The sequence below is a fragment of the Propithecus coquereli genome, unplaced genomic scaffold, assembly GCF_000956105.1.
Source record: "Propithecus coquereli isolate 6110/MARCELLA unplaced genomic scaffold, Pcoq_1.0 Scaffold88, whole genome shotgun sequence".
Classification (NCBI taxonomy): domain Eukaryota; kingdom Metazoa; phylum Chordata; class Mammalia; order Primates; family Indriidae; genus Propithecus; species Propithecus coquereli.
Genome location: NW_012155062.1, coordinates 6,461,263 through 6,480,232, shown reverse-complemented (window position 1 = coordinate 6,480,232; position 18,970 = coordinate 6,461,263). Strand labels below are relative to the sequence as shown.

Genomic DNA, 18,970 nt, shown 5'->3' with positions numbered 1-18,970 from the left:
GTTAAATCTATTATACATGAAGATGCTATTCTTCAGTTAAATATAAAATGTCATGGGATGTTAGATGTTACTTTTAAAAAATTAGGACAAGCTTCAAAGTTATTAAATTTAAGTTACTTTACTAGCTACCTTGAGGCATCTAGCAAAAAAGTATTATTGACCATTATTACTTTTATCAGGAATATAATTCAAAAGTGGAACAGGAACAAAATTCTGATCCTAATTCTCAAGTCACCTAGAACATGCCCTCATTTTGAAAATTCAAATATAAATTTAAGTTGATAAAAACACTAGGCCAAGGTCTATTTATGGGATTTCCTATAAACTTGACTATTTCTATTACCATCTGTTTTATCATTTTGTTAGACAGCTGAGTCTAAGACTACACAACAGAATAAATGTTTCCAAATACAGTATAAGCATTCTCAGCGGCTCCTATGACCTTGAATCCCCAAAAGTAACCATTTCTAGTTAAAATAAAGAATTCACCATGCTTTGTAGTACTTCTACTACAGTGGAATCTCTCCTTGAAACCATGGCTCCAACTTGCAACGTATAATAACATTTTTTCCTTATTCTGACAGTTTGATTAAAACTTACATGTGCTAAGGGGCTCATACTGAAGAAAAGTCCTTTCGATATCTAAAACTCTACAGCAATTACTTTTACAACAGAGTAATAGTACTTACATCAACATCCTCTTCGGTAAAAGTTTCTGGGTCTTCTCCCATCATGTTGGCTAAATGTCTCTTTCCTATGTTGAACTCTTCAATCTGCTTTTTAATAAAATCCTCTGTGTAAGTTTCACGTCTTAAGGCTGCAACATTTTTCTTTGTTGTTACAACTGTGGTGTGTCTCAGCCTTAATGCCTAACAGAAAATATAAATGGAAAGAAAACAAGATATTTTAAATTAAACATTGATCTTGCAGGCCATTGTCTCTAAATGAAATAGGATATTCAAGTAGTTGTCTTTTTTATTATGGTACTTGGTTGATGGGAGTTCAGAAACAAAGAGGCCAATTAAGAAAGTTGTTAAGAATTTGTCCCCTGCTCAAACGCTTGGTTACAAAGTAGTTTAAACTACTAGCATTTCAACACATTAAAACCAAAAATACCTGTAAGTGGTATGCTACCACCTTACCTATTATAAACATCCATTGGATACTGATTGGTCAATGTCAGTGAGTTGTGATATTTGACACGTGGGATAAAGAATAAAATGCCACTCCCTTAAAAAGAAGCAAATGCACCTGCAGCCAGCAACTAGCAAGCAGTAGACCTGGGAGAAAATGGGCATATACTCTGGCATGCACCTTGTTTGAGGGTAAAAACACAGCCTATTTTTAAATGTCTTAAAGTAATAGGTTTGGCTTAGCTTGAGACTTTATTCCATGGTCTTATATTAAACTGATAAAATAAAAAATTGTTTCACTAAACACTGAGAAGATTTATTATTATTAATTTGGTTCAACATACTAATTGTAAAAATAAGGGCTTTCATATCTTAAGTGTTAGTAATTACATCACACTTGTTGCTCCTGGTCCTTTTATGCTGTGGCATTAGGAATTTCCCTCCAAGGCAATAATATTTCACCTTCAATAAAATGTGATAAAGAATCAGAAAAATGTTTTCAAATGACACTTAGCTATATTCAGTAGCTAAATATAACTAGAACAGATCTTTCCGGTCCTGGCTTTTCTTAAGATCTTAAATCTGTGGTTCTCAACCTTCATCCCTGCCCCAACAATTCTAGACACTCTTAAAGCAATATTCAGACTATAAAGCTACAATCTCAGTAATCCACTTATTTCCCTTTGCAGAAACATAAAAATCCCTCTCACACATACACCATCCACTAGCACCTCTGAGAATCCTAAATTCAGATGACTCTAAAGAATAATTTGTTACCATAGTTACAATAGAAAATATAAGGAGAAATACAGGACAAATATTACAGTACCCAATTAATGGTCAAAATTATGTTCTTAAACTCTTCCAAATTAAAATAGTGAATAGTTTCTTCTTATTCTTTAATGGGTAAGAAAGGGCAATTTAAAATTCTTTGAAACTTTACAGTTTATTTTTCCTCAGGAGGGCAAAGAGGAGCTTCTCCTTTTAAAATATATTCTTAATAAACAATTACATTTTCTTACAATGCTTTGTAAAGATAGTTACTATTGTCGACGAGTGAAAGAAAGCATGGCTGCAACTTGCTTATGTGTACCCTGCTCTTTTATAGACACAGCCTGTTTTCATTCCCCTGCTCCTTCTGCTCATAGCCAAGCACCGCCAGCACCAACTCCCCACCCTAGTAGTTCTGCTCTTATGTTTTTTTATTGTTTTCCACGGTTTTTAACTTTTTTCTAGAGGCGGGGTCTTGTTCTGTAGCTCAGGCAGCGATGTCATCATAGTTCACCACAGCCTTGAACTCCTGGTTTCAAGCAATCCTCCCGCTTCAGCCTCCTGAGTAGCTAGGACTACAGGTGTGCACCACCATGCCTGGCCAATGTTTTAAAAATTTTTTGTAGAGACAGGGTCTCACTATGTTGCTCAGGCTGGTCTTGAAACTACTGGCCTCAAGTGATCCTCCCACTTCAGCCTCCCAAAGTGCTGGGATTATAGGTATCAGCCACTGCACCCAGCCTAAATTTGTTTTTATGATTCTATGTCTTCTTTGAGCAATGGAGAATGCTGCTTCCCATATTCAAAGTGAAGACAAAATGACTTTCTCACTCCCAAATGATGGCAAAGGCATGAATTTGGGGCCAAAAAGTAGCAGTCATAGAGGGAATTCTCCCAAATGTTACTTTACCAAAAGGATGAGTACATGGCTGGTTTTGTAAATAAAAATGACAAAATGTTTTTGTCCACAGCCAAAAAAATCAGAATACAGGTGAGCTCACAATTCAAACAAAATCTTGAATATATTCTTTTAAGTTAACTACATTTCCCACCAATCACTACCCACATCCCTCAGGAGGAGAAATGAGCCTCCTAGTGAATAGGGCTCCATTCACTGAAGTAAGGAATTCTAGAGGAAGAGCGAGGGCAGGGAGGAAAGTGGTTTGGGAATGATGAGTTTGAAATGTTTGATGGACATCCAAGAGACAGAAGTACAGGAAGCAGATGGCTCTGGCGTGTGTGCACAGGAAAGACCCAAGCTTGAGAGACAGGTCTGTTAATAATCAGCATGAGACAAGATGTCGACACCACGAGAGTAGCAAGGGAGATAGCAAGCATTAGTGTTAGTATGAGAAGTGTCTCTTCTGCTGTGGAAAGGAACAGTTCACAGGTGAGGGAGAGCAGGCAGAAAATCAAGGCTACTTATGAGGGAGAGCAGGTAGAAAGTGAAGGCTACTTAAGTCTTCTGGCCACTATTTTCTTTGTGAAATAGGAGATGAGATGGTCTGCTGAGGGCAAAGTTTGATGGACCGAATACTTCATATTCAAACAGAAAGGATACAGTGGTTGTAAAGTCTAGTCAGAAAAACTGAAAGAAAAAAATTAAAGGAAAATTTTAATTATCCATTCATACTGGATGTGAGCCAGGAGAATCTGCATTCATACAATATCTGTAATATTTTCCCTGTCAATTATCTTTTCTTTTCCTATAGATTTCCTTTGTATGTTTCAGTGGTATAGTCAATGCACTATTTAGTTCCAGAGAGTTACGTCTTAACGGCAGATCGTACCCTTCGGCATTATAAAGTTTTCCATTTCCATGTAATACTTTTATCTTGAATTCTGTTGGATCACAATATTGCAATGCTTTCAACCTTCTATTTACATTTTCCTGAAATATCATTGTCTATCTTTTTCGTTTAAATTTTAGGCTATTTTAGGTTTGTGGTTTTTTTTTTTTTTTTACTCGATTTGAGTTTTTAACAGATGAGATTATCCCATTTACACAGGTTTTAATTGTCTGTCTTATAAGTCATTTTATATTTTTTATTCTTCCTTCCTATCTCCCTTCTTTTGCTATATGGAAAAGTTTTGTTTCATCTTTTTAAAATTTGTCTTTAAATCTGGCAATTTAGACAGTATACAGCCTGCTCTTATTTTACTAGTGACTAATTATATGTCTCTGAATAAAACGTTTAAATGTATTTCTCCTATTACCTTCAGAAATAGTTATTCTGCTCCCTTCGTCAGTCTCGGCAATTATCTGTTCTTCTGCTCTCCACAGTTTACATCAACTTCTCGTAGTCTCTTATTCCTTATCCCTTGTTTCTGCATTCCAAATGATTTTTAAATCTTTACTCCATGGTTTTTTCCCCTCTTTCTGCAATGTCAATTTTGCTTATTGCAGCCACTCTGAATTTTTCACTTTTTATATCACTGGTCTGTCTTAAAAATTCTTGCCTTAATGGTTTCCTATAATCTTATCTTCTTGTCTTATCTTGTCTCGAAATCTCCCCTCACCCAACGTTTCTTTCAAATATCCCTGATAGTGTGAAGTAGTTGTGGCAAACATAATTCTTCCATTTTGTTGAGTAAATATCCCTTTGTATTTTTTAATCTATTTCTTCCACATTGTTCCTTTTCTTCTTTCGTCTCTACCAGAAATAGAAAGAAATTAATTGGACAGCTAAAAATATATAGAAAAAATTAGCCGGGCATGGTGGCGCATGCCTGTAGTCCCAGCTACTTGGGAGGCTGAGGCAGGAGGATCCCTTGAGCCCAGGAGATTGAGGTTGCTGTGAGCTAGGATGACGCCACCGCAATGTAGCCTGGGCAACAGAGTGAGACTCTGTCTCAAAAAAAAAAAAAAAAAAAAAATTTTGTATCTGTCTTAATCTCTAGAGTTTGTGACATGAGGTGGCAGCTTTCCTAGTTTTAACATAATTGAAGTTTAAACATATTTATAAACATTTTTATTGTTGTTCATTTAGAAAGCGCTCTTAAAAATGTCCTTAATTTGCTGTTTTTCACAAAATCTCTTTAGGATCTTTATCAAAGACATTTCTACACATTGCTTAAAAATATGACATTTTGGAAGTTCATATTTATTGAATTTACAAAGTTATCACAGCATCAGTACCAGGCTATTGAATATGTTTATTAAATGTTTAGAATCATTCCAGCAATAAATCCACACAAGAATATTTACATTCAAAGGAGTCCATTATTCACTGGTACAATCCATTAAGTAAGGTGAGGCTAAAAGTGTGAGAAAACCAGATCTTTAGCTAAAAACACTAAGAATTCCTGGAGAGAATTTATTTTGCCACTAACAGAACAATTTGCAACACGATTTTCTGCAGGTTCCATTTCCAACAGAAAAGCTACGAGAAGCGAATTTTCCTCAGACTTCGTGTTTACAGAATAGAATAGATATAACTCGACAGATTTGTTTCTTTTTAAAGGTAATCGGTGGGTCAGACAACTCTAATTTCAATCAAGCTGGCTGCCAAACAAGCAGGCACATTCTGACAGAGCAGTGATGTCCCAAATTTAGCCAAATGCCAGTGTTACACACTACCTTAGCGGTATTATAGCAGTATTAGGGAGTTTCCTTTTAGTTTAATTCAATAAAAATGGAACAAAGATGAATATGCTAATTTGAATAGAAAAGGCAAAGTAATAATTTGAGGAATAAAAAAGTGTGAAGACTGAAGTCAGATTAGAGAAAATGTGAATAGAAACAACATAAGGACTCCCAAGAGAATGATTATAGTAACCTTATTGAATAGTTTATATTTCTATCAGTTAGAGGTCTCTACATGCAAGCAAAAGAAACTGGTTTACTTGAGCAAAAGGGACACTAGTTAGAAGGCTATTAGGAGCCCACAGAACTATGCTTGAAAGCAGGCAGGGTGAATCTCTGGCAGCTAAAAGGCAGGGATTCCAGAGACCCACAGCAGGTTCAGTCAGAACGTGGCCACTAAGATAAAATGGTATTTCAACAGCCTTGTCTCTATGCTCAAGATCTCAGGGGAAGAAACCTCTGATAGGGATTCCTTGGGTCAGCCTCAGATTATTCTAGACTATAACTAGGTCTTCTGGGAAAGAACTAATTCCTCCTGAGGAAACTACTATGAAGGGAAAATGGATGCTAGGTTAAACAAACAAGAAAATCCACCATATTATTTAAGCAAAACTCACCATTTATATTCATTCCACAATCTGCTAGAAATTAAGAGACTTAATGTACTGACCAATCAAATAAAATGTATAGACCTTGTTTGAATCTCAATTAAAACAAACCAACTATAAAAAGTTATTGGACAATGAAGGAAATTTGAACATGGCATAGTTAAGAGATGATATTAAGAAATTATTGCTCATTCTGTTAGATATGGTAGTGGCATGGAAGCTAATTCTTTTTAAGAAAATCTTTATCTGCATATTTAAGTATCTATGAGTAAAATAGCAGAATGTCTGAGATTTACATTCAATGACTCTTGGGGGTAGTGGGGGAAGAGAAATGAAACAAGATTGGCAAAACATTCATAATTGTTGAAGCTGGTTGACAGATCCCCAGAGTTCATTATATTATTCTATTTTTGTATAAGCTTGATTTTTCCCATAATAAAACGCTAAAAAATAAATTATTATACACGTTCATTTAACAAATTTGAGCAACTATTATGGGCCAGGCTTTGTACGAAATTTTAACAGAAATAATTGTTAAGCATACTGAGTGATGTTAAAATGAGAATGCTGTGATGATGGGATAAGGAAACAAGACATGGTAAAGACGTAGTTTTCTTCAAGCTACTAATACTATTTGACAAAAAGAATAACATAGCAGATATTCAGATGTACACAAATGTGCACACATGTATGTACCCACTCATGCCTATATAAGAACTCTTCACATTTAATTAAAAAAACAAATAGTGTCTATGAACTATCTGCAGACACTGTGCTAGGCATTATAGTGGAGATAACAAAGGTTATGTTATTTTTCTCTGCAAGAGGTTTACAAACCAACTGTAGGGGAAGGACCTAAATACATGAGACACTTAGATAATAACAAAAGAAGTATATGTGGGGTTTGCATTGTTGCAGTCAACTCCTAAGATAGATCCTAGTGAAGACTTCTGAGATGACGTTACAAAAAGACTCTGTCTTCCCTCTTGCTCACCCTCTCTTGATCAACCTGTGGGAAGCCTGATGAGCTTCCCTACAGAGAGGCCAACGTGGCAGGAGGTGAGGGAGGGCTCTAGCCAACAGCCAGCAAAGAACTGGGCCCTCAGCCCAACGGCCTGTGAGGGTCTAAATCCTAACAATAGCACTGAGTGAGCCTGGAAGTGGATCTTCCCCTCAACCCCACCCTTGAGATGACTGCAGCTCCAGCCAACACCTGGACTGCTGCCTTATGAGATCCTGAGTAAGAGCACCCAGCAAGGTATGCCTGGAACTGTGGGTTCCCATGGGTATCCCATAAAAACTGTGAGATAACAAATCTCTGTTGTTTTGGGTAATTTGTTATGCAGCAATAAATAACTAATACATTCATCATCCTAATTACAACAATGAAGCATAGCATATGAAGCATAGTATAAGAAAGTTTACTTATCTTGTTTTATAAGGAAAACAGATTGGAATGATGGTAGCATCTATTATAAAGCTGTCTTTACATAAGAAATTTTAAATTGTTACATGAGGAAACACAAATTTTAATGTAGAGATATTTTCCATAATTAAAGCAATAAGGAACACACTAAATTCTATCCTTACAAGGACAGGATGAGCTCTCAAAGGGAGCAAAATATCCCACCAAAGGGGTTTTCTTTTCCATTGCTAATAACACAGCAGATATTTAGATGTACACATATGTGCACACATGTATGTACCCACACATGCCTATATAAGAACTCTTAACTCAGATTAAAAAATATATTCAAAAATTATTGGATGGCATAACTAATTTACAGAACTGTATAAAGCATCTGATACAAATGTAAGTCAATTTTAAAATTTGTTTTTCAAAGTGGTTTTAGCCATTTACCAATCAAATTTATTAAGACCCTACTGTAGACCAGTGGAATGCTGTGATAAATATGTTATGACCTCAAGGAGTCCATGAGAGAGAAAAAGAACAGATATGTTAGACAGAGATGGGAATGTGTTTACAGTGGAAGCAAAACATGTAAGTTAGGCTATCAAATGTTAAATGATATCAGTCATCAGACAGTCCATATCAACAAGGGGCTATCAGCTCAGTAAAAACCGAACACTTAAGCACTAAGAAAGTGCTTAGTAAAAAGTAAAACTTAAGAAGACATCCTATCAATATTTTATAGCATTATTTTTCAAAATAGCAACCAGTCTATTTTTCCTTTTTATAAAAATCATAAATATTATAGAAAGTAAAACTAGCATTCCTACATTAAGTTGTGTTCCCTTCTCTGGGAAGGTGCCCATGATAATCACTCTAGCCTCTAGCACTCTAGTCTGAATTAGGCGTTGCACGTCTGTGTTCTTCTGTATTTACCTCTGTAAATCTCACAGTACACTGAAGATCCCTGATATCCATAAGTATACATAAAATCCAATCTTAAAAGTTTGGCCATTCACGAGTACGACTGCCTCCTCTGCCCCAAATTTGGGACACAGATATTTGCAATTGTATCTAGGTGTTACTATGAAACATGCACACCACAAAATTGGTATATAGGAAGAAGCATGCTAGTAAGGGTCGCCACTGAGAACCCAAAAATAGCTTAACAAGACTTCCTTTCCCCTGTTGCGTCAGTGTTTCTGCACCCACCTCCTCACCTCCAACCTCAGACCGCTACTAAATACCGAAGACCCCAGGGTTTCCACCTGAGGGCACAACAGACACTGAGGTAAGGTGGCGGCACCGGCTTCACATCCTCGCGCTACAGAGACCTCCGCTTCCAGTTCTCCTGGGCCTTACCTGGGATCCGGTACCTGTCTGCAACTCAGGTGCCGCGGTTTTCCAGAGGCCGTGCCTCCGGGCGAGGCTAATCCTACCTGCGAGAAACAGCCGGTAGGAAACTGCCCAGCCGCAGGTCACACAGGGAGCCGCCATGTTGGCTGTGGGAAACCCCGGCCAGGAGGGGTGAGAGGGTGGGGCCTGGGGACTGCGCAGGCGCTGATGGGCGCCAGGTTCCTGAGGCTGTCGGGAGAAAAAGCTTCCCCGGGCTTTAAGACCAGGGGGCGTGTCCTGTGGCCAGGGGCGACTCATCGATGATTGGGTGCGTGAAGCCCGCGGGGCGTGTCAGACTCCACCCCCTGGCCAGTGTCGACCCCGGAGTGGGCGGAGTAGTTAGTCATTGAGCTTAGCCTTTAGTCTTCCCATTTGGATTCAGTTGGTCTCCAGGTCTCCTTGGCACTCACTTCCACGTGGCTCTTTAGCCAACCCTTCCTTCTCATGCGCATTGCTGCACCTTGAGCGGGCTGTCCCTGAACCTTGGCTGCGCAGCCGGCCGCACCTCCCTCCCTCCCCTTCGGACTTCACGGTTCTCTAGCACCAGTCCGCTCCGGTGTGTCCTCTCTCATGCTCGAATGGACTCCAAGCGTTGGTCGTGTCCGCCTGCTTCCTAGCATGGGTTTTCACCTCCTCTCTAACTTCCCGCATTCTTCTGGATCCAGGTGAAGACCCCCTCTAGCAGCTGCCAAACCACTCTCGGTTCCCGAGCCCTCACTCTTGTATTTTCTTAACTGTTCTAGCACATACAATTATGTATAGTACATAATACTTGATAATAAACAACTGTCTTACTGGTTTATGTATTTACATGCTATACTTTTATCATTATTTTAGAATGTACTCCTACTTATAAAAAAAAGAAGTTAACTGTAAAACAGTCTCAGGCTGGTCCTTCAAGAGGTATTCCAGAAGGCATTGTTATCATAGGAGATGACAGCTCCATGCATGTTATTGCCCCCTGAATAAGACCTTCCAGTGGGATAAGATGTGCAAGTGGGAAACATTGATAGTGATGATTGTGGCTCTATGTAGGCCTAGGCATAGTTGTGTGTTTGCATCTTAGTTTTTAACAAAAAAGTGTAAAAAGTGAAAAAAATTTAAAAATAGAAAAAGCTTAGAGAGTAAGGATATAAAGAAAGAAAACATTTTTGTACAGTTGCACAATGTGTTTGTGTTTTAAACTGTTATTACAAGAGTCAAAAAGTTAAAAAAATTAAAAAGTTTATTAAGTAAAAAAGTTACAGTATGCTAAGGTTAATTTATTATTAAAGAAAGAAATTGCTTTTATAAATTTAGTGTAGCCTAAGTGTACAGTAGTTTTTAAATTTGCAGTAGTGTACAGTGAAGTCCGAGGCCTTCACATTCACTCACCACTCATTCACTGACTCACCCAGAGCAACTTCCAGTCCTGTAAGCTCCATTCATGGTAAGTACCCTAATGCAGGTGTGCCTTTTTTTTTTTTCTATGTCATATTTTTACAGTACCTTTTCTGTGTTAAGATACATAAATACCACTCTGTTACAATTGCCTACAGTATTCAGTATAGTAACATGCTGTACAGGTTTGTAGCCTAGGAGCAATTGGCCATACCACATAGCCTAGGTGTATAGCAGGCTGTACCAACCAGGTTTTTGTAAGTACACTCTATAATGTGCACTTACACATCACTTCTCTGCCTTTTGGCTAAGATCAAGTGTATCATGTGTACTTACACAGACATTGCACAATGACACACAATGACAAAATTGCACAAGGACATGTTTCTCAAAATACATCCCCATTGTTAAGCCATGCATGACTCTACAGTAAAGCAAATGTAGTACATTTTCCATCTCTAGGGGCGACACTTGTTCTACTGCATTAAATTTCCTGGGTAGCCTTTGAGTTTGGGAACAAATACTCTGCTATAGGTTAACATTGGGTACTTAATTTTCTTTCCAATGAAAAATTGGAATGTGTTGATAAACATTTAAAATATGAAAAAAAATCTGTAATTTACCAAATGACAAAAGCTTAGATTCCTTTCATTTTTTTTTTCTCATTTATTGAACACTTATCAAGTGGTAGGCATGAGGCATCTTAGGTATCAAAAGTCCAATATGATGGGGTCATGTCTAATGTGAGGGTTTGGTTCTAAAGTCAGCCTGTAAGGTAAACATCAGGAGAGCCAAAATGTTGGACTAACACGAAGTTTTGTTGAGATAATGGGGTAGCAGGCACTCTTAGATACTGCTGAGAGAATTTTAAATTGGTACAACCCTCATGAAATCAACCAACTAATCAATGACCTACTAAACTTAATAAAAGCGCACTCACAATCTATGAATTACATTCCTGACTTTCCCTGCAGAAAGTCTTGCACAGTGCACTAGGAGACATTTCTAAGAATGTTCCTAGAAACATTTTTTTTGGTAACAACAAAAATAACCTGTTTATGGATAGGAGGATGGATGGATGGGTGAGAGAGTACCACACAGCAGTGACAATGAATGAGCATCTGCTACACATAAGAACATGGATGAGTTTCACCAGGTGGAGTAAAGAATGGGAAATCACAGGTGCACATATACAGTAGGATTCCATTTACATAGAGTTCAAAAATAGGCAAAACTAAGCAAGATATTGTTTAAGAGTTTATCCCTGTGTAGTAAAACCATAAAAAAAGGCAAGACAATGAGAAACACAAAATTCAGGATAGTAAATACTCCTGGGAGGAGGGAGAAAGATGGCGAGAACAGGTACAGGGCACGGATGCCCTGACAATGTTGTTCATCTCTAGATGACTGATGGATCCATAGGTGTGCATTTTGTTATCATTCTTGAAATACTACAAATATATATACATCTAACAGGAAGAGTTGATTTTCACCTTCCGTCTCGCTCTGACACTGAACGGTGTGGCAGGCTGTGGCAGGAGTGTAAACTGAAACGATTGTTATTTTTTTTACCTGTGTTCCTCATACATCATTTCCTTATTCCTGTCTCCTTTATCACTTTCTCTCTCTGTCTCCCCCCTCCAGTGTGCGTAGCTTAAATTCTGAATGATGTAGGCCCCAGAAAATTGATACCCTGCCTCCACCTTTAAAGGATTCCTAGAAAGCATCCCTGGAACTGCAGAACTTGGTGGATCAATATGAGAATCTTTAGCCTAGGAAAAACCCAAAGGTTAATGGGTCCCACAGATCTCCAGCGAACATTGGATCAAAGATGGTCAAACACTGGGTGGTTCATGAAAGGTGAATTAACTACGGATCGAGCAATCAGGGTTCTCATCCAAGACCTGCCACAGACTCACTCTTTGACACTTAGTGGTTCACGTAGCTTATGGAACCCTACGTTTCTCGTCAGTGTAACCAGGGAGTAGATTAGACCAGAGTAAGAGCATCACCATTACCTTGTTGAATTGTGTCCCACAAAAAGATGTTACAGTCCTAACCCCCATACCTTCTATGCGACCTTACTTGGAAATAGGGTCTTTACAGAAGTAACCATGTTAAATTGAGGTCATTAGGATGAGCCCTAATCCAATATGACACTAACCCTTATAAAAACAGGAAATTTGGACACAGAATTAGGCACGTGGAGAAGGAAAACAGCGTGAAGGCACAGGCAGAAGGTGGCCATCCTCAGGCCAAGGGTCACCTAAGGCTGCTAGAAGCTATGAAAGAGACCTGGAACAGATTCTGTTCCATAGGCCTCAGAAGAAACTAACTCTGCTGACACCTTGATCTTGGACTTAATTCCTGCCTCTAGAAATGTGAGACAATAAATTTCTATTGTTTAAACCACCTAATTTATGGTACTTTGTTACAGCAGTCTCAGGAACAAATCTAGTGTATGGTATTTAAATATTCATTACTTTTTTGGATACTTCTCCCTTCAAAAGGAAGAGCCCCTGCCCTTGAGTGTGAGCTGGATTGAATGACCTGTCTCTGAAGAATAGAATAAGGTGGAAGTCTTCGTGTGCAAAGTTGGATACTAGTCACAGAAGGTACTTTGGCTTCCTCCTTGTTCTCTTTCTTTCCTGAAGGGCCCATTCCGGGAGGACATGCCCCGAGACAACCCCACGAGAGGCCCACCTCATGAGGAACTGAGCCTTCTGCTAACAGCCATGTGAATGAGCCAAACCTTCAGATGACTGCAGCCTCTGTCAACATCCTGACTGCCACCTCATGAGGGACCTTGAGGCAGAACCACTGATTTCAGGCTCTCAGACCACAGAAACTGTGAGATAATCAATATTGTTTTAGACTTCACCACCGTACAATTCATCCATGTGACAAAAAATCATTTGTGCCCCCTAAATTTATTGAAATAAAAAAATAGGTGGTTCCTGGGGCCCGCCCCTTCTGGGAGTCCAACGTGGAAGTTGCTGGCAGATCAGGCTTTCGAGGAAGCCTCCTCAGAGCTGCAGCCGGAGGCCAAGGCCAGCGGAGGTCAGATTTCATTACGTTTAATCCACTGGCAATAAGTTTTTCAATCTTGTTCATCTGGCAAATTCCTGTACATCTTTTATTATTATTATTATTATTGTGATTAAAAAAGCATAAAATTTACCATTTTATCCATTTTTAAGCATGCAATTCAGCAACATTAAGTATATTCACATTGTTGTGCAACCATCACCACCATCCATCTCCAGAACCTTTCCATCCTCCCAAATCGAAACTCTATACCCATTAAACTAACTCCCCATCCCCCTTCCCCCAGCTCCTGGCAACAAACAGCCTATCTCTATGAGTCTGACTATCATAGGTACTTCATATAAGTGGAATCATGCAGAATTTGTCCTTTTGTATCTGGCTTATTTCACTTAGCATAATGTTTTCAAGGTTCATCCACGTTGTAGCATGTGTCTGAATTTTCTTCCTTTTAAAGGTGGAATAGTGTTCTATTGTATGGATATATCACATTTGTTTACCCATTCATCCATTGAGAGGCACTTGGGTTGTTTCCACCTTTTGGCCTTTATGAATAATGCTGCTATGAATATGAGTGTACAAATATCTGTTCAAGTCCCTGCTCTCAATTCTTTTGAGTATATACCTAGAAATGGAATTGTAGGACTCTTGTTTTTAACGTGGCCAGATTTTTAACTTAATCTACACAGGCAGGTGCCCACAAAAGATAGCATGAGTGGTATTTATGTCTACAACTTGAAAAGTCTTTAATCATCTAGACCACTCCCAGCTAAATAAACAGTATATATGGGGTAAGAAAGTGAGTAATGTAAATTTCACTGAAATTTAAAAATATTTATGAGGTAATTTTAGTACAAAATTGCTCTGTATTGAGCTTCTATAGCAGTTTAAAAATGAAATCTGTTTCAGCATACATGTAAATCTATTCTCCCAAGATGCATATATTTTGCTATATTAATTGAATTTTAATAAATAAAAAATAAAATAAATATCTTCTTTGATTTTTTTCCCTGTGTTCAGTGTGATCGAATCCATCTACATATACAGCTCTTTACCTACGAGCTGTCAATTATGGTTGCTATAAAAGAGACAACACTTGGGGAGCTGTCAGTCAATGCTGTTGTGATGCTTCAAGCATCATTTCTCCAGGCTTAGTTATCAAAAATAAAACAAATTTACATGGAACATAAAGGTGGATTCATCACACCATTTGCTGTGCATTGAAAATGTCTTCAAACATATACAAGTTCAGGGACAAGGTGCTTAACGCCAGTATTTCTTGGACCATGTTTGTAATTACTTTGCGTAGATTTCGTCATTAAATAAAAAGTGCAAGCCAGGCATGGTGATGTACCTATAGTTCCAGCTACTTAGCATGCTGAAGCAGAAGGATCAGAGTCCAGCCTGGACAACATAGCAAGAGCTCATCTCAAAAAACAACAGCAGCAGCAAAAGTGCATGTAGACAATGAAAATAGTATCGTGATAGAGTAACAGGGTTCTGATTGGTTCCCTGATTTGAAATAACAGTGTGTAGAGAATGGTCTGTGGCATCACGGGTATTTCCTCCACCCATGGATTTGGACTCAGTACAGGACTCCCCTGTGATGATCCCTGAGTGGAGGTAAAGGAGATCTAGCAAAAGAGAACTAAATGGCCACCTTGGTGAACCGGATTTATTCAGGATACCAGCACTTTCTGAATGAAAAACATGACTGTGAAGAAGCAATATAATTGAAATCAATAAAATCACAAAGAGTATGGCAAAAATAAATATAGACTTAATCAAATTCAAAAAAACTGAAACCAAAGTGAAACTCCATCAGGCATAAAAGAGACTGTTTTAGGACAAATAGAGGAAATACCACTTTACACAGCAGAGAGACAACTGAAAAAGTGCATTGCTCCTAAGACATTGATGCAGCTGAAACTGTAAATAAGCAGAAGATTGTGATCCAGGCCCGGAAAGTAAGAAACGTTCTGAAGTGTTATTTTCATTATTAATCTATTGAAGAAGCAGAGGTAAGAGCAACACATCTCTTGCGTCTCTAGCAGAGAGACGGTGTGGATTGAGATGGACCATGGGATATAATTCTAAGAAGTGTAAAAAGAATAACATAAATTGTACATACATGTGCACATAAACACACACGCTTATATGTAACAGAAATTTTGAAGCACATTATATAAGATTATATGGCATTAATAGAGCACTGTTCTAAGCACCCTAAAAGTTTTATATCATTTGGTCACAAGACCATCCTATGAGGAAGGTACTGTTAGTATCCTCACATTAGACCATAAGGAAGCTGAGACATGGAGATGTTCAATAACTTTCACAAGATCTCAAGATGAGCAAGGGAGGGAGCTGGGTCATGTGACACTGGAGTGCACACACCAAACACTCCCCTCCCGAACACCCGGTCCTGGACCCTCACTCTGGCCCGTATCGATGCTCACTGTGACCATTCTCTGCAGGGACCCAGTTTACTTGTCCTATTTCAGCTCCAGTTAACTCTGATGTCTCACTGTTATCACCCATCCCATCTCCTGCATAACGACATGAGATTCTATTTGTCTACGCTGCTTTTCAGAGGTCAAAAACTAACTGCCCTTTGGATATTTTGGGTTTTTTTTTTTTTTTGGCCTGCTCAGTGTTTTGGGTGTGTGTGTGGAAGTTAAATGTGGATGCTTTTGGTCGATCACACACTGCCCCTTCACCCCATCCCCACTGCCCTTGGTGTCCTACTTCAGCCTGTTCCCATGTTCATGTGACATCCTTGATTTCTACAGCACCTGCTGTGAGTGCTACCCATACGTACTTGACAAATGCTTCCTGATACAATTATGAACCTCAGAACTGTTCAGATTTTACCTACTCAAAGAGAGCCAGGAATGTTGGGCCCTTAGAACCTAAAGGATTCTTCTAGGAAGGCCAACCAGGGAGCTGCATATTTCATGATTTGGAGACATGGATAATCCTGCCCAACATCCCTGCTGACTTTGCTGCCCAGCTGGAAAGTGGAATTTTGGTATTTTAGGAATTAAAGTAAGAATTTAATCTACACACAGATGATTTTATCTTTGTCAACAAATATTTATTGATACATGCTTTGCAAGGCTTTGTTGACAGAAACCATCTAGGTATTAAAATGATACCTACTTTTCAGAGGCTTATCAGCTTATAGGGGAAAAAAGATAATATACCTGAATGTGATAATTCTAGGAAAACCACGATAGAGTCTTGAAAGAATTGCAAAGTAATTTAGGAGTTCAAAAAAGAAAACATTACTTCCTGGCAAATGGATCAAGATAGTCTTATTTCCTAAATGTTTTATAGAGTTGCAAATCAAAAATAAAGAAACCATGTAATTCATTTCATTACTGTTATGCAGAGCCAGTCCTAAACTCTCACTGAAAGCAATTAACCTACCCCATTTTATAATACCTACAAAGCAGAATTTTCTATCTTAATTTATCAAATCATGCGATTAAAATTATTCTTCAATATCTTTAAAAGATTCATAAGCACCTTTCCTATTTCCACTGAAGAAACATTTCTGGTCCATTTTCCAAGTGTTTTCCAAAATCAGGTATCATATCTGATATTTGAAATTGTGTCCAATTTCCATGAGGATATCACAGTCTGGTATGTGATTAAATTATCTCATCTCTTTATGAATAGAATTTGCTGTGATTAAATCGTAAACACCTGCATGATGCTATTTTGGCTTTAGACTCAAAGGAACATTTTATCCTGGGAAATACAGAGTTCCTGAAATAAGCATATCAGTTTTCTGACCAAGCTGTTAGCATTTCATTCTTAATGACCTTTGAAACTTAGAAATATCTATGCTGATATGGTAAATCTTTGTTTTCCTGTCATCTAAATTGTATGTCCAGTGCCATTTAGATATAGATTGCTGACCTCAGGACGTGCACTTGTCAAATATTCATATTGTTTATAACTTCTTATCCAATCAGGTCAAAGTGTTTCTTTATGTTGTCAAAATCAGAAGTTCAATTTAAAAATTCAACAAGCTCATGGAGTTTATAGCAGGGAAGATAAAACTGATAGTGCAAATTAGCGTGACCTCTAGATTTTTACAAATAAATATACATTTGGCTTATTGTTGAAAAGAGAGAACATGAGAAAAACAACTGAATTTTAGCTTTCATTGTCTTTTGTTTTTCATGGGTATTGTAATCACATAAATAATAATCAGTATTGGAGATGTACACCTTCCTAGCAGCAGGGAGAGATTCCTGCCAAATAATAGGCACAAACGTTGGGTTAATAACAATGCATCGGTTTGTGCTCAGTTGCAGGCAACAGAAATAACTACAGCTGGTTTCAGTAGAAAGGGATTTATACTGGGTATTAACTAACTTACAAAATCATTGCAAGGGAAGGTGGGTCAAACTGTAGCTGAACTTCGGGAACACCTCCAGCTCCTAAAACAACACTGTTACTGCCATGAACTGCACCAGCTCTGCTCTACTTCATGCTCTGTCCTTCTATTCCCACTTAATTCAGTTAGAAATTCAAGTTTCATGTGAGTGTCTTTGATCAGTAGAAACTGAATCATATCTGGAATTCTAGCTTGCAAGAGAGTCTTTAACTTTTCATCTTTAGCAGTAGAGGAGGGAGGTGATTTTTTAAACTATTTTGGTCACTGCTCTGTTCCTCATAGTTTTCCAAGCAGCACCCAGTGTCTAGAACCTGGAACATAAATGTTTACGAAAGAAAGGGAATTGGAGTGGATGTCGAGCAAGCAAGTTCACTTTTTGCAACAACCATGTAATTGGGATATTGTGGAGTGGGCTTAAGCATCTACTAGATGGTTAGATGAGAGAATTTGAGGTTCTTTTTCAAACCCTTTGAGGGCAAGATCCATGTCTGTTTTGTGTATATTATATCCCCAGCCCAAGACTATGCCTGGCACATACTAGGCAATCAATAAATACCTGTCGGTTGAATGAGTGTCTCCATAACACATAAGTTGTTTTTTCTCCTATTTCCACCATCTTTCAGTGGTGAAGATTTATATACTGATTATTCTCCAACTTTTTCATGTCGTGTAGATAGTACCTTTTATAATTTTGTCATTTAGTTTCTTTCCCCTAAATTGAGAATGTGTACAAATTGAGAATTTGTGAATGTGCACCTTCTATCTACACTGACACCTAACTATTTTGATGTTTAGTTAACTCAGGGTAGGACTGCTTGCTACAGTGACTGTATGTTGTCTAACGCAGCAGTCCCCAACTCCCAGACTGTGGACGGGTACCAGTCCATGGCCCGTTAGGAACCGGGCTGCACAGCAGGAGCTGAGTAGCAGGTGAGTGAGCAAAGCTTCATCTCTGTCTACAGCCACTCCCCCTCGCTCGCATCACTGCCTGGGCTCCATCTCCTGTCAGATAAGCGGCGGCATTAGATTCTGCATTATGGTGAGTGAGATGCATAATTATTTCATTACATGTTACAATGTAATAATGATAGAAATAAAGTACACCATAAATTTAATGTGCTTGAATCATCCTGAAACCATCCTCTCCCCAATACCCCCAGTCTGTGGAAAAATTGTCTTTCAGGAAACCTGTCCCTGGTGCCCAAAAGGTTGGGGACTGCTGGTCTAATG

The 18,970-nt window shown here is 38.4% G+C and overlaps 1 protein-coding gene across 1 annotated transcript in view; it reads right to left on the bottom strand.

The window, feature by feature from the left end:
- Positions 1-9,024, bottom strand: part of MRPS9 (mitochondrial ribosomal protein S9) — a 58,588-nt gene extending 49,564 nt beyond the window's left edge. Inside the window, exons 1-2 of the mRNA XM_012664261.1 lie at positions 8,872-9,024; positions 690-869 (exon numbers count right to left, since the gene is read on the bottom strand). Of these exons, the coding sequence (XP_012519715.1) occupies positions 690-869; positions 8,872-9,006 (315 nt within the window). The 5' untranslated portion in view covers positions 9,007-9,024. The remainder of the gene's footprint in view (positions 1-689; positions 870-8,871) is intronic.
- Between the last annotated feature and the right edge of the window lie 9,946 nt (positions 9,025-18,970).